The sequence below is a fragment of the Pseudorca crassidens genome, chromosome 7 (assembly GCF_039906515.1).
Source record: "Pseudorca crassidens isolate mPseCra1 chromosome 7, mPseCra1.hap1, whole genome shotgun sequence".
In the NCBI taxonomy this organism is placed as follows: domain Eukaryota; kingdom Metazoa; phylum Chordata; class Mammalia; order Artiodactyla; family Delphinidae; genus Pseudorca; species Pseudorca crassidens.
In genome coordinates this window covers 47,335,335-47,351,509 of record NC_090302.1, presented here as the reverse complement: position 1 = coordinate 47,351,509, position 16,175 = coordinate 47,335,335, and the positions used below count along the sequence as shown (strand labels likewise).

The following is a 16,175-nucleotide window of genomic DNA, read 5'->3' as shown; positions in this document are numbered from 1 at the left end:
TAGGTGACAGGCTATATAAACATCCTTTACTTGCAGCCAGAAATATTTTTTTTCATGTGCCTTAAACTTTGAAAAGATTGACATTAAAATCCAGTTTTCCTAATTCTCTTGCCCTTCATTACTAACTGACATCACTGGTCTCTCTTTTTTGTTGTTGTTCTTTTAACAGTTGGCTGAAGCTGAGTAGAGGCTGCTAGGATACGGCATGTTCTTCCCTATTACTTTAAGTCCAAATTATTTTCCTCCTGCAGACGTTTACGTTTCTAATCCAACCCCATTCTAGTCAAGAGTCCTCTTATTTCACAAATGAGGAAACTGATGTTGAGAATGTAAAGCAACTTTCTCAAGGTCACGCAGGTCATAATATGCAAGAAGCAAGAACTCCAGTGCCATTTTTCCTCTGCACTTTAAAAAGCTTCTGCTATGTGTGGGGGCTGGGGGCATATGGGAAATCTCTGTACCTTCCTCTCAATTTTGCTGTGAACCTAAAACTGCTCTTAAAAAATGTCTTAAAATTTTAAAAAAGAAGAAGAAGGAAAAGCTTCTGCTTAAGACAGACCCTGCTCAGGTCAATCAGTACTTTTCCAAGTGCTGAGACAAGTCAGGCAATATCAGTTCTGATTTCTTTCTCAAACTCTTCCCACTGCCTTCTGTTCCTTTGTTTCACTCTGGTCGGGATTGTCTCTGGCACTGCTATAATCTGGGCATTCCCTTTGGTTCTCCTCTGTGTTTAATTCCCATTTTCTGGACCTAAGAAGTTCTTTTACTTTGCATTACTCTCACATTTTTTAAAAACACATCTTCTACGAGCTTTCTAAGCTCTTAAAGGAGAAAAACATTCAAGATTTTGTGTATCTAATCATATATCTCTATTCTATTTTCACACTTGACTGATAATTTACAAGGGTATAAAATTCTACTTTAAAATAACTTCCCTCCTTAAATCAACTATACTTCAATAAAATAAATTTTTTAAAAATTAAAAAAAACCTTCCTCCAGAATTTTAAAGCCATTGTTCTGTTTTCAGCATCACTGGTGTTTCCTGCCATTTGTCTATGACTGGTTTTCTTTCTCTGGAACCTTTCAGAATCTTCACTTTACTTGTAGACTTAATATCTCACAATTATATGCCTTACTTGGCTTCTGTTTTTCATGCACTGAACTGAGCATTCTATGAGGATTTTCAGTTTGGAGAGACTAATATTATTTCTCAGACAATTTCACCCCCTTCATTTCCTTTAAAAAAAAAGTTTTTTTTTTTAGAACTTTTATTCTAAATGTTAGATCTCTTAGATTGAGCATAATTTTTTTATCTTTTCATCCTTGACTTTCATATTTCTTCTCTGAGAAATTCTCTTCTAATTTAACCTTCTGTTGACTCCCATATTTCATTGTTAACATTTTTACTTTTGGAGAGCTCTTTTATTTTTCTTTTGCGATACGTGGGCCTCTCACTGTTGTGGCCCCTCCCGTTGCAGAGCACAGGCTCCGGACGCGCAGGCTCAGTGGCCATGGCTCACAGGCCTAGCCACTCCGCGGCATGTGGGATTTTTCTGGACCGGGGCACGAACCCGTGTCCCCTGCATCGGCAGGCAGACTCTCAACCACTGCGCCACCAGGGAAGCCCTCCTGCAGTGTCCGTTGAACCTTAAATGCACATTCATATTTAAGTGTGATGCTCCAAGATGCTGATTGGAAGATCTGGGTGGGGTAGCATTTGTTGACTGGTAAACTTCATTATATGATGAACAGTGAAGGTAGTAAACAGCCCTTTAAATTGTGGGTCCCAAAAGTCGTGAGGACATTTTACTTCTAGAGCCATTCATCTTCTCTAGGAAGAAGTCCTTCAGTCCTGCCAGGACTGGTGGAAACAGTACATGTGGCATTTTGGGGAAGATGACCAAGGGTCCCAGAGGTCAGCCAGATGTCCACTTAAACCTCTTCTTTTCAGCCTATGCCTCACCTTGTCCTTTTGCGCTTGTACCCTCTAAATACTATCCAATTTCTACAAAGGGTAAATCTCTTCTGCAAGGAGCAGGTTAGGGGTGGTTGGCTGATTTCAGCAGGGAAAGGAGTCCTGCCAAGGTTTAATTATCTGTATACAGACTTTCAGCCAATTCCCTGTTAACAGCCACATGCTCCTTTCTCTTTCCAAGTTGCCTCCAGGTTCTTATACTTGTTTTTTCTTCCGAGAAGATGCTGAAATATTTCCGCTGCTCATGTCTCCTCTCTGCTTATGGTTTAATAAATGTTATACTCCTTTACTGGTATTTTAGTAGAGATTTGCTGAGGAAGAGAGATGGATACATTTATCAATCTGCTAGGATGAACTAAAAATCTGGCTGAATAACTGTATCCTGTAATCACTAGAAAAATCTCATTTATTCACTCCCAGATGCAATAAAGTTTGCATATTCTTAAACAGTCCTAAAAAAATAAGGAATTAATTAGTATCACATTTTATAAATTCTGCAACACAGAACTGTGTGAATCTAGGAAATCGAAAGCATCAACTTCTCCTCTAGCTAACACTTTTAAAATATAAATACTTTTACCATTTGCCTTAACTACATTTCATATTGAGATGGCATGCCTTTAAATAAAAGCATCTTAAAATTGAAAACTAAAATTCCATTTTCATCTGTATATACCATGTGACTCTTCTGGGCACAGGCGATTCATGGTTTTTGTGATTTATTTTTAGAGGAGAACACTAAAGAATGGAACCACCACAGCTTGTTACTTTGCAACAATTCACACTGACTCATCGCTGCTCCTTGCGGAAATTACAGGTGAGGAGATGAAAGGATGATTTACGGGCACATGAAGTATGTCCAGACCATGCCAGCAGTGACTTATACTTGTGAGCAGTCCTGCCTTTTAATTGCTAGAATTTAAGCACTGCATTTCTTGCAAATAATTAGGTATTTGTGTATCACTGTGGCCCTTGAACTTTTTCTGTTGTTTAAGTAATTTATTTACCTTTAGTTTTTGGCTGCAGAATGATGTAAATGGGTCTGAATTTTGTGTATTAATTTAGGGCTTTTTGGAGCAGGTTTACTAATTCTAGCAATAGCAACAGTTTATCTATCAGCAGATAGATCTTAGCTGTTGGCTAGACTCAGGGCACTATGCTAGATGCAGGGAACACAGTAAAACGGAAAATAGTCTCTGCCCGTGAGGAACCAGACAGGATTAACTGATTAATAGGTACATACATTGATTAATGACTTTAGTAATGGCTGTAGTGCTTTTACTAGATGCCTGGTATTGTGCAAAGAACTCTACGTGGACTAGTTCAGCTCAGTTGCAAACAGCCTTCTGGAGCAGTTATTCAGGTCCTTGTGTTACAGATGGATAAACTGATGCTCAGAGAGGTTATGTAACATGCCCAAGTCACACAGCTAGTAAGCAGAGATAAGACTGGATTTACACTGATGATTCCAAAACTTGTACCCAGTACAGTGCCTAGCACATAGCAGGTGCTCAGTAAACACTGTTGACTGATGTGCTGACACTACTGCTTGCTGGCCAAGGTAGTTTATACCAAAGACCTCAAGGGTGACACTGAAAGTAAATATTGCAAATTTTGGAGGAGACAGAATGAACCCAGGGTTGGATCACCTGGGAAGATTTCATTGAAGGGATCTTTAAATTGGCCTTTGAAGGGAAGATAAAATGAGGAGAGAGGAAAATGCCTTTCAGACAGGAAAGATGACATGGGGGTATGGGTATGGGGACAGGAACGTTCATAGTGGATATACAGGAGGCAGGGAACAGAGTAGCTGAACTAAAGGGAAGGATTCATGGCATGGTGGGATGGGAGAGGTTGGGCAGAGGGGATGGTTCAGTCTCTGGAGAGATTCAAATATGCATCAGACTCAAAAAAAGTTTTCAGCGAGATGAGGTATGTGATGAAGGTGGTGTTTTAAGGAAGAGTAATCTAATGGCCAGGCATTACAGTGAATTACAGGGGAAAGAGAGAGATAGAAAGACTTCTGAAAGACTCAAGACAGCGGTGGAGACATTGTTGAAAAAATGAACATTGCCTCATGTAGCATCAACTTTCTAGCTGAAATAGAATTCCTCTAGCACCTTTGATAAGCATGAGGTTCTTCAGTGCTGAGAACTGCTGGTAGGAGTAAGTAAAATCCCCCACAGATAATGATATTGGCACTGCTACACTTAAGAATAGCGACAGTATCTTTTCTAAGCCCATGTGCCAGCCACCTTACATACATTATTGGGTATAGTCCTCATAACCCTGCACATAGAGGAGGACACTGGGCACATCTGGGTTTAGACCTTAAGCAAATAATATCCTTCATTCTGGGAGTAATCAGAGGAGTAAGGTGCTAATGGGAGAACCTTTACTACTTACAGAATTGATCGAGGTCTTGTTGTTACTGTTCTTAAATGGTGTGATGATCTTTTACGTTCTCACTTATGTTTTTATAACGATTTTAATTTAAGATGTTTTAAAGAGGCTTAGGAAAGGTACAGTTTGGGAAAGAAACATGACTTTAGATTCTTTTTGTGTGTGTCTCACAGATAAATTCGGGCAGCGGGCATTTGTGGGCAAAGTCTGCATGGATTTGAATGACACTGTTCCAGAATACAAGGAAACCACTGAGGAATCAATCAAGGAAACAGAGAGGTATGTTTGTCTTGATTTGTCTTACGGATGGAGTTGGAGATGGGAAAAAGAAACCTCTTTAACCCAGGCAGAATGTGCACATATATCACTGCCTGGGTTTGCCTAACTTCATGAAATTGATCTGATCCTAAGGAAAATGTTGCATGTCAGTACTATTTTTGTATATCAAATCATATTTTAAAGCCTCTGGGAACTTGTTATAGGAGTCCTAGGGCAAATCCCTTTATAAAATGAAGGATTTTTTAAAAAGTAAATGATTTACCCACTCCCTGTCATTCGTTGTAGATTGGGGCTTCTCCTGTAGATTAAACTTGCACTTAAGTGTCTGTGGCCTGCTCATTAAATTACTTTTGGTTGTGGGTCATCCTGTTGCTTGAGATCATGTGCTTTTGTTATGTTCTTTTTATTTTACATGGGGATATGCTAGTGATACCATAGGTACTTTTTCTGTATTTCTTTAACGGCTTTTCCATTGTGCCTTGAGGACTTGACAAGGAATTGTGTTGTATGACACTCAACATCCAAGAGATATAGAAGAAAATTCTTTAGCTTTAAATCTTGCCTAAGACCAAACATATCCTGATGCAAGTTTGAGAAGTCCAGCTTTTCTCCATTCCCAGGCCTCCTTCACCTTAAGTGTGTCCTCTGTAAAGGGTGGCTTAGGTGCTGCTATGTTCCCAGAAAGAGAAGGAAGCACACACTTTCCCTTTAGCATTTGGCCATATGCTCAACTTTTCTATGAATCTGTGTTTGTGGGAATAGTGAACTCTGATTCACATTTTATTCTTAAACAAAGGATTACCAGAAAGCAGGAAGCTATAGCTCATAAATATTTCCAGCCAGGGCAGAAACAGTCATTTCATAGGCCCTATGGATACCACCATCCCTGCAGATATAATTGGTAAGATCACCATCCCCGTCACTACCCATTTCACAACCATGTCTGGCCTAGTCCTTCTGCTTTACTCCAACATCCATGCCCAGTAGGACTCAGCCTTTGAAAATAAATGATGCTATTGTGATTCTGTGAGCAAGCAGCTTCCACTTTAGGGAAACTGGGAGTAGAGAGCCCCATGGCTTCTAAATGCCTCCAGATACACAGGACTCCATGACTCTGATATCCATGGAACATAACATACTGCAGTATTCCCCCAAACAGAGCTTAAGCTAGTAGAATGGCTTGAGCGCTGTGGGAATACTTGTGAACAGCCCGGCTGATGTTAGATGATAAAATTGCATTTCCCTGTGATTTTGCACTCCATCGCTCTGGCTGCAAATGAGAAAGCAGGGTAATTACTGCTTGCTAATCCTTAATTAGTGGTGGTGAAACATGTGCAGCATTAGAAATGTTTACATGGAAGTTAGGACATGTAAGGCTCATGTTTTCGTGCTTTTAAAAAATTAATTTCAAAAATGCCTGAATGTTCTAACTTCCCGTTTGTTGCTTTATTTCAGATTTGTGTCAGAAATGCTCCAAAGGAATGTAAGTAAACTTGTTCCCAGCTCGCTTTTTAATTGCCTTCCTGTTAGTTGTAGGATTTGTTCTTAAGCTGTTTGGTAGAGGTTAGCCTGTATACATTTGGCCTATTCCATGCATGCAGAAGTATTTTCCTAAAGCCTTAAATTGTTTTCATGGTGGATGCATCAACTCAGCTTAGGAAGGTCAGGCATTTTTTACTTTCTCAGTGGTTTTCCCTCCCTCTCCTCTGGGACCTTCTAATTTCATAGGACAGGCCGGTGGGGAGGCGGGGGAGGGCTTCATGCATGTAGACAGATTGGTGGCAACTGGATGCTGTGGCATGGTTTGTTGGCTACATCACCATTGGCTCTGGCCTCTTGTACCCCCTGATCTGGTCTGAAACACAGGTGGTGTCCAGCCCTGATGCCCCAGCCAGACTGCCTTGGTCCACAGATGCGTGCATGTCGTGTGGCCTGCAGGCACTCAGCCAGGCACCCCCGTTCCACAGTGCCCTGGTGTTGGTGATCCTGTGAAGACAGTGCTGTTTTCTGTCCCACCCCCAGCAGGCTTGTCTATGGCTCTGCTGTGCCGTCTCTTAGATTTGCAAACCAGACTCTTCCCTCACCATTTTTTAAGGTCTGACTGGAAGCCATAGGAAACCTCAGTATTGCTTTCAGTCTAATCTTGGGAGACCTAGGTGCAGCTTTGTGGATCCTTATCCTTGCCGCTCTTCTATGAGTCCTTCTCTACTGCTCAGCCACAAAGGTGACATCAGAGCCATGCCTGCAACTAAGTAAAAGTCCTCAGGGAGGCCATGGCCAGCATACCACCCCAAGATGTAGAAAGGGGAACAGGCTACCACTTCATTCTTAGTCTTCCCAGCACTCTCCCTTAAAACGTCTCCTCTGCCTCCTAATTCTCTTCATAAAAGCCACCCAGTCTAGGCCTGGTCTGAGCCTTCACGTGCCTTGCGTTTGAGATGGGATCTTCTTCCATTGCGTTTGAGATGGGATCTTCTTCCATTGAACTTGGTGCTACAGAATATACCCTTCCTTGTTCTCCGTGAGCCATTTCCATGAAATCCAGCACTTCTACGCACTCCTGGAATGAAGGACTGTCCCTAGAGATGAAGACATAAAATCATTTTGTGGTATGATATGCATTTCCTTACCAAGTGTTTTTGATTATTTCCAGTATTCTAGAGTGCAGCCCATAGTGACACCACGTTTTTCCCTTTCCTGCTCTGAGACTTTGTTGGGTGAACTTGGGAACATCGCGAAGACCCATGATTTGCACATTCAGGTGGGCGTTTTTCTCCTATTTGCCTCTGTCTAGACCTGCAAGACTTCTCTGTACCCTAAATTCTGGCAGTAATCTCCAATTCTTTTACTGAGATGATGGAGGAGGTGGGTTTCCCCTTTTCTCTTTTAGTTCTTTTGGTTGGCAATTAATGTGACATAAAGCAGATTAACAGGAGAAAATCAAATTTATTATGTGCATACAGGAAATCCACATAAGTATGAAAGAATTCCAAAGACAGTGAGGCAAGGTGAGGTATATATATATTCTGGACTAAGCAGAAGGAAACAGGGGTCTGAGGTTTCAAGGGGAAATAAGGTAATTCACTGGAAGATAAAAAGAGTTAATATTTGGTAAACAAAAGTTTGCTGAACCATTCAAAGACAATGGGATACAGACAAGTTTGATTAAATGGGCTTGCTAGGTTCCTCTTGTCTACCATGCCTAATACCTTACTACAGTTATCTATGGTAATAGCTCCTTCCTGGGACAGCCCTCCTATCTTAAATTCTTTTAGGTGGTAAGGAGGGAGTTCAAAGGTTCTTCCTGAGTCTTTCGGGCATTGATTGGTTTTTAACTCAAAATAATCTACATGGGCTTCCCTGGTGGCGCAGTGGTTGGGAGTCCGCCTGCCGATGCAGGGGGCGCGGGTTTGTGCCCCGGTCCAGGAGGATCCCACGTGCTGCGGAGCGGCTGGGCCCGTGAGCCATGGCCACTGGGCCTGCACATCCGGAGCCTGTGCTCCGCGGCGGGAGAGACCGCAGTGGTGGGAGGCCCACGTACTGCAAAAATAATAATAATAATAATAATAATAATCTACATGCCAGAGTGGCACATCATGGGGGCGGCCTGCCTTTAGCCCCATAAGATCTCAAGATACAGCATCATAGGACATAAGGTCCCTTACAGATATCACCTAAATGTAGTTCTCTAATTTTTTAGTTAAGAAAAGAAACCTGAAGTTCCTTTTGCCTTCAATCTTCTCTGATCTGGCTCGTAGAGATGAGAACATCTTAAGTAACCAAGCAAGATCAATGGCGAACTGGTTACCTGTTCTCTGTAGGATACATTTAATGCATTTCTTTCCTGCTCTCTTCTATTTGATACTTTCTCAGTGTTCTAGTCCTTCCTTTTTGGAGGAACCGTCTATTATTTGAAAAGCAAAAAGAACCTAATTTCCACCTTACCAAAATGGATTTAAAAGCCCTTTTGTTCCAAGTTTCTTAATTTAAAATCAGGAACAAAACAGTGTATCTTACTTTGTCATTAAGCGGTTGCAATTTAGGAATAAAACAGTTTCTAAATCTTCCAGCTGGGTTAAAATTGGGAGCTCCCCTTCCCCCATCCAAACTTCATTACATACTGCACTAAAATTCTCCCTCTTAAGAGCTATCTTAAAGGGCATGTCGGGCTTCCCTGGTGGTGCAGTGGTTGAGAGTCCGCCTGCCGATGCAGGGGACATGGGTTCGTACCCTGGTCTGGGAAGATCCCACATGGTGCGGAGCAGCTGGGCCTGTGAGCCATGGCCGCTGAGCCTGTGCATCCGGAGCCTGTGCTCCGCAACGGGAGAGGCCACAACAGTGAGAGGCCCGTGTACCATAAAAAAAAAAAAAAAAAAAGGGCATGTCAGGGAAAGGCAACACATAGATCCTTTATCATTTTTTAGGGTGGAAGTTTTGTTTTTGTTTTTTTTAAGATTTGTTAGGACTCATTAACTATTTTCATTTTTTCCCTTTTTTTGATGGGCTGTGATATTCAGTCCCACACAATTGCAGGGGAAGAAAAAGTTATCCTTGACCTATTTAGGGTCCCTGGCTGGGCCTGAAAACTAAACTGACAAAGCTAAACAAGAGAAAAGCATACAAATTTATTTCATATAAGGTTTACATGGCACAGGAGCCTTTATAAGGAAACAAAGACACAAAGAAACAGACCTGAGTATTTTTATGTTAGGTGTGGTGACAGGTGTACAGTCCTGGAGGAACATAAGTTAAGGAGTACGAGGTAAGTGTATTAGCAAGGCCTGTTTCTTCTTGGTTCCCTTTGTCTTCAGAGATAAGGATGCTCCTTTCCATGTATAGGGCGGGCGCCTCTCATTTACGAGAGCCTGTGCTCCGGTCACAGGGGAAAAGGGTGGGGGCAAAATCAGAGTGACCTTCCTGCTTCTGCCATTTTCTCAAACCCCTTCAGCATAAAGTATTCAGTATCCCAAGGTGGCATATTTTGTGTTTGTGTGTCCTGAATCCCAGAAACACACAACAAAATCAAGTATATACTTACTGGCGTTGTATATATGTGTATAACTGCATATACTCAAATCTATCAAAATGACACAAATCTCTTCTGATGCCCATGCCCATTTCTTCAGTGGTCTGGAGTTCCTCAAGGCCAAGGATAGAACTCATTCTGCAGGTAGAACATTCTGTTTTTAGTCCAATGCTGTTGTTTTCTTTCATTTATTTGGTTATGCCTACTCTACCTCAAGGAGAAAGGCAAATGGCATTGCTGTTCTTGGAAGTGGTAACTTGCTCATGAGTTCTTTCCCATAATACATGGTCATCACCAGTTGGTCAGAAATGATTTTTGTTTTAGGTGAGGGGTTGGGATGGTGACACTTACGTTGTGTCTGCAGTCTCATGTTTGTGGTGCCCTGGAGAAAGGACTGTGCGGGGGCCAGGACTCACTTGTTTTGCTTGCGTGTGGATTCTTATAGGCTCTTTCTTGATGACCGCAGGACTGCCTAGCTCTGTTATTTTCCAACTGTTTCCTGCAGAACTCATCCTGGAAGCTGACAAAGGGGATAGAATGGGGACAGGGTCCCAGAGTCCTAACCCTGCTTCATCCTGCGTAGCAACTTGTTTATGCTGTTTACATATTGAATTTCTATGATTTTTAAAATAAGAATAACACATCTAAAGCTAAAAGAATTTGGAAAATCACTCATCTATCCCAACGCTTTTATTTGAGAGATGAGAACATGGAGGCCCAAAGAGAAAACAATGGACTCAACCCTAAGACACATAACTAGGGTCAGAACTTGGGCTAAAATTCAGCTTTTTATTTCAAATTTCAGCTTTCTATGAGTGAACCATGCTCTGTCCTTTTGATGGCCAATGAACTCTTCTTAAACAGCCAACACCAGAAGTAGTAGGTGATCGACCATGAATAGCTAGGCTCTTACTCTCTACAAGGAGTACTTTTTATTTTTACTTATTCTTGCTATAGTTTGGAATTTGAAAAGACTTTGTCAGAAAAACATCACATGGGTTAGGGTTAGGATATTACATGTTCATATAATTACATTTTCATAGTTTCTTTGTCATATATATCTTATATAATAAGAATTGTTTCAAATAAAATACACAAGAATCTTCATTTTTTTTACCTAGGCAAGTAGGAACCATCCATATCATTTGGGGGTAGGAAGTATAATTTCTAATGGTATTTTACATTAAAAAATTGAAAATATTTCTTTTCTTTTAGAGCCATGTAAGTGAAAATCGTGATGAAGTTAAAGCTGTGAAAAACCTATACCCTGGTTATAAAAACTACACAGATGTGTATGATAAAAACAACCTTCTGACAAATAAGGTAAGTTGTACATCATGCTATAATCTATATGAAGTACGGCATATTTATCTAAATTTTAAAATCTCAGTAGTAATCTTCAGACTTCTATAACACACGTGCATTTCCCAAACTCAAGTACAGAGTGTGCATATTCATGTGTGCGCAGAATTAAAAATGGGCCTGGTTTCATCCCTAATGAATAAATCATTACATTTATTGGTAAATAAATCTAAAAGCTTCTTTGAGGTGGGAATGTCATGTGGTCCAAGGACATTTTGTCAGTATCCATTAGAATGTAAATGTGCATTCCTTTGAGTTAGAAAATGTATTTCTGAAGATCCATTCTGTAAGGACTATGACTAGGGATGTTAATTACATATGAAAGTTAAAAAATGGCTATCAGTGGGAAATTGTTTAAATTATAGAACATACATAATTAGAATTTTATCCAACATTCACAAAGAATGAAGTATACAGACTTACAAGGAAGAGTGTTTGTACAGTATTGTTTGATATGTGTATATACGTGTGGGTGCGTGCTCACTTACCAAACACTGTCTGGAAGACACACATTGAACGTTAAAAGTGATCCTTCCTGAGGGAGAAAGCAGAGGACTTTTTACTTTTTATTTTTAAACATTCTAAGATTGCTTTGTAAAAGAAATGAGTATTACTACATTTATAATTAAACAATTTTAAGTTAATTAAAATTAATATGAGTGAGGAGAGACCTCATTACAACAATATACCCCCTGGCCTTGGCATTTAATGAAATGTATGAACTGCATGGAGAGTTTAACTATTACAGCAAATAAATTCTTAGGGACTTTGTGCTCAGAGATCTGAATGTGACTGATTTGAAAGGTTAATACTCTGCACAGATCTTGTTTATGCTACATCATAATTTTCATCCTCCTCTACATATATTTCTATATAATTAATAAATTAGCCTTAATTTGCATGTTAATTTTACTTGCATAGAGGTCAGCTGGACCAACCCTCATTTATTTTATAGATTAAAAAAGAGAGAAAAAGATCCACAAATGTGTGGGACTTTCGTAATCCAATGTTTTCACAGGCCTTTTCTGAGGTGTAACTTGGGCACAGTGATTTTATACATAGGTAATCATCAATGTTCTTGTGAAGATGATAACAGATAAGTCACAGCTTTTATGTGCACCTATAATATCTTGCTGTGAGTGAGGACTGACTTAAGCATTTTTGAGTGGTAGACTCCACATAGGATGCTCTTCTCTCCAGACAGTGATGGCACATGGCTGCTACCTTTCTGAAGAAGAACTGGATGTATTCAGGGAACGAGGAGCATCCATCTCACATTGTCCCAATTCTAACTTATCGTAAGTAGGCAATTATTGATTAGTAGATTATGAACGTTTGGGTTGCAAAGTAGCGGCCAAATACCTTTGTTTTCTCAGTCATTCCTTCAGTATCTCTCTTCCGTAGTTATGTTCAATTGGGATGTGAACTAGATGGAAGGACACCTACCTATACTGTACTGGGGAGACAGCACTTAAAAGAGGCTATTTTTTGCAGAGTATGCATTTGAAGAGCATTACATCTCTTAAAATTTCTGAGTTTGCACAAAACAGAACAATAGGAAATAGAGTTCAAAACCAATATCACTGAGGACTTAGAGCTAAGGACCGAAAGAGTGGGTGTGCCAACCAGGTGTTCCAGAGAGAGTGTACTGACCTCTTACTACTTTGTGTTGTACAAACTACTAGGAATGTGCACATACCAGAAATGGTGCAATGCTACTAGAACCCAGCACCCTTCAGTAAATGTCATGCTGCTATATCTGACGAGATGCACTTAGGAGGGGACTTGTCCTGCTGTAATTCGCACAAACAAAATTTTTATTTAAACCTGGTTCTTAACCTTTGAAAGGTTATAGATGCATAAGGGAATCAGATGAAACTTGTGGTCTGGATCATCAGAAAAAAAACCCCATACGGGGCTTCCCTGGTGGCGCAGTGGTTGAGAGTCCGCCTGCCGGTGCAGGGTACATGGGTTCATGCCCCGGTCTGGGAAGATCCCACATGCCGCGGAGCGGCTGGGCCCGTGAGCCATGGCCGCTGAGTTTGTGCTCCGCAGCGGGAGAGGCCACAGCAGTGAGAGGCCCACGTAACGCGAAAAAAAAAAAAAAAAAGCCCATAGACATAAAAATGCTGCATCTAATTTCAGGGAATTCATAGATTCCATAATGCCAATCCTTGGACGCTAGGCTAAGAATTCATGCTCCACAATTAGATACAGAAAGGATTTCTCATTTCTTGTGTTACTCGGCTCAGAACAGAGCTAGAGGCAGGTTGGGGTGGATCATTCATATATTCATTCAATAAATTTATTAGCTTGTGCTAGATTTTTTTTTAACGTCTTTATTGGAGTATAATTGCTTTACAATGGTGTGTTTCTGCTTTAAAACAAAGTGAATCAGTTATATATATACATATGTTCCCATATCTCTTCCCTCTTGAGTCTCCCTCCCTCCCACCCTCCCTATCCCACCCATCCAGGTGGTCACAAAGCACCGAGCTGATCTCCCTGTGCTATGCAGCTGCTTCCCACTAGCTATCTGTTTTACATTTGGTAGTGTATATATGTCCATGCCACTCTCTCACTTTGTCACAGCTTACCCTTCCCCCTCCCCATATCCTCAAGTCCATTCTCTAGTAGGTCTGTGTCTTTATTCCCGTCTTACCCCTAGGTTCTTCATGACCTTTTTTTTTTCCCCTTAGATTCCATATATATGTGTTAGCTTACAGTATTTGTCTTTCTCTTTTTGACTTACTTCACTCTGTATGACAGACTCTAGGTCCATCCACCTCACTACAAATAAGTCAATTTCGTTTCTTTTTATGGCTGAGTATTCCATTGTATATATGTGCCACATCTTTATCAATTCATCTGTTGATGGACACTTCCATGTCCTGGCTATTGTAAAGAGTGCTGCAATGAACACTGTGGTACGTGACTCTTTTTGAATTATGGTTTTCTCAGGGTATATGCCCAGTAGTGGGATTGCTGGGTCATATAGTAGTTCTATTTTTAGTTTCTTAAGGAACTTCCATACTGTTCTCCATAGTGGCTGTATCAATTTACATTCCCACCAACAGTGCAAGAGGGTTTCCTTTTCTCCACACCCTCTCCAGCATTTATTGTTTCTAGATTTTTTGATGATGGTCATTCTGACTGGTGTGAGATGATACCTCACTGTAGTTTTGATTTGCATTTCTCTAATGATTAATGATGTTGAGCATTCTTTCAAATGTTTCTTGGCAATCTGCAAATCTTCTTTGGACAAATGTCTATTTAGGTCTTCTGCCCATTTTTGGATTGGGTTGTTTGTTTTTTTGATATTGAGCTGCATGAGCTGCTTGTAAATTTTGGAGATTAATCTTTTGTCAGTTGCTTCATTTGCAAATATTTCCTCCCATTCTGAGGGTTGTCTTTTCATCTTGTTTATGGTTTCCTCTGCTGTGCAAAAGCTTTTAAGTTTCATTAGGTCCTATTTGTTTATTTTTGTTTTTATTTCCATTTCGCTAGGGTCAAAAAGGATCTTCCTGTGATTTATGTCATGGAGTGTTCTGCCTATGTTTTCCTCTAAGAGTTTGATAGTGTCTGGCTTTACATTTAGGTCTTCAATCCATTTTGAGTTTATTTTTGTGTATGGTGTTAGAGAGTGTTCTAATTTCATTGTTTTACATGTAGCTATCCAGTTTTCCCAGCACCACTTGTCGAAGAGGCTGTCTCTTCTCCACTGTATATTCTTGTCTCCTTTATCAAAGATAAGGTGACCATATGTGCGTGGGTTTATCTCTGGGCTTTCTATCCTGTTCCATTGATCTATATTTCTGTAGTCTTGATTACTGTAGCTTTGTAGTATAGTCTGAAGTCAGGGAGCCTGATACCTCCAGCTCCATTTTTCTTTCTCAAGATGGCTTTGGCTATTCAGGGTCTTTTGTGTTTCCATACAAACTGTGAGATTTTTTTATTCTAGTTCTGTGAAAAATGCCAGTGGTAGTTTGATAGGGATTGGATTGAATCTGTAGATTGCTTTGGGTAGTAGATTCATTTTCACAATGTTGATTCTTCCAATCCAAGAACATGGCACATCTCTCCATCTATTTGTATCATCTTTAATTTCTTTCATCAGTGTCTTCTAATTTTCTGCATACAGCTCTTTGGTCTCCTTAGGTAGGTTTATTCCTAGATATTTTATTCTTTTTGTTGCAATGGTAAATGGGAGTGTTTTCTTGATTTCACTTTCAGATTTTTCATCATTAGTGTATAGGAATGCAAGAGATTTCCGTGCATTAATTTTGTATCCTGCTACTTTACCAAATTCATTGACTAACTCCAGTAGTTTTCTGGTAGCATCTTTAGGATTCTCTATGTATAGTATCATGTCACCTGCAAACAGTGACAGCTTTACTTCTTTTCCAGTTTGGATTCCTTTTATTTCTTTTTCTTCTCTGATTGCTGTGGCTAAAAGTTCCAAAACTATGTTGAATAACAGTGGTGAGAGTGGACAACCTTGTCTTGTTCCTGATTTTAGAGGAAATGGTTTCAGTTTTTCACCGTTGAGAATGATGTTGGCTGTGGGTTTGTCATATATGGCCTTTATTATGTTGATGAAAGTTCCCTCTGTGCCTACTTTCTGGAGAGTTTTTATCATAAATGGGTATTTAATTTTGTCAAAAGGTTTCTCTGCATCTATTGAGATGATCATATGGTTTTTATCCTTCAATTTGTTAATATGGTGTATCACATTGATTGTGTATATTGAAGAATCCTTGCATTCCTGGGATAAACCCCACTTGATCATGGTGTATGATCCTTTTAATGTGCTGTTGGATTCTGTTTGCCAGTATGTTGTTAGGGAGTTTTGCATCTGTGTTCATCAGATATTGGCCTGTAGTTTTACTTCATATCCTTACTTGTTTTAGAGTTCTTGCAGAAGCAGAACATGACGTGAGGATTTATGTACAAGTAATTTATTTGGGAGGTGATCTCAGGAAGCACCTTTATGGGGTGAGACAGAGAAGGGAAGGAAGACAGTAAAGAGCACGTCACCAAGCTAGTTACCACCATGGGTTCCTGGAATTTAATCCTTCTGGAAAACTCAGCAAGCCAGTGTACAAAGCAGACCTCAAAGACAACCTGCC

At 40.2% G+C, this 16,175-nt stretch overlaps 1 protein-coding gene across 2 annotated transcripts in view; it reads left to right on the top strand.

The window, feature by feature from the left end:
* Positions 1-16,175, top strand: part of GDA (guanine deaminase) — a 134,156-nt gene that overhangs the window by 68,837 nt on the left and 49,144 nt on the right. For both annotated transcript variants that reach the window (XM_067744165.1, XM_067744166.1), the window contains exons 4-9: positions 2,706-2,793; positions 4,553-4,658; positions 6,114-6,141; positions 7,312-7,419; positions 10,900-11,007; positions 12,247-12,344. In XM_067744165.1, coding sequence (XP_067600266.1) covers positions 2,706-2,793; positions 4,553-4,658; positions 6,114-6,141; positions 7,312-7,419; positions 10,900-11,007; positions 12,247-12,344 — 536 coding nt within the window. The remainder of the gene's footprint in view (positions 1-2,705; positions 2,794-4,552; positions 4,659-6,113; positions 6,142-7,311; positions 7,420-10,899; positions 11,008-12,246; positions 12,345-16,175) is intronic.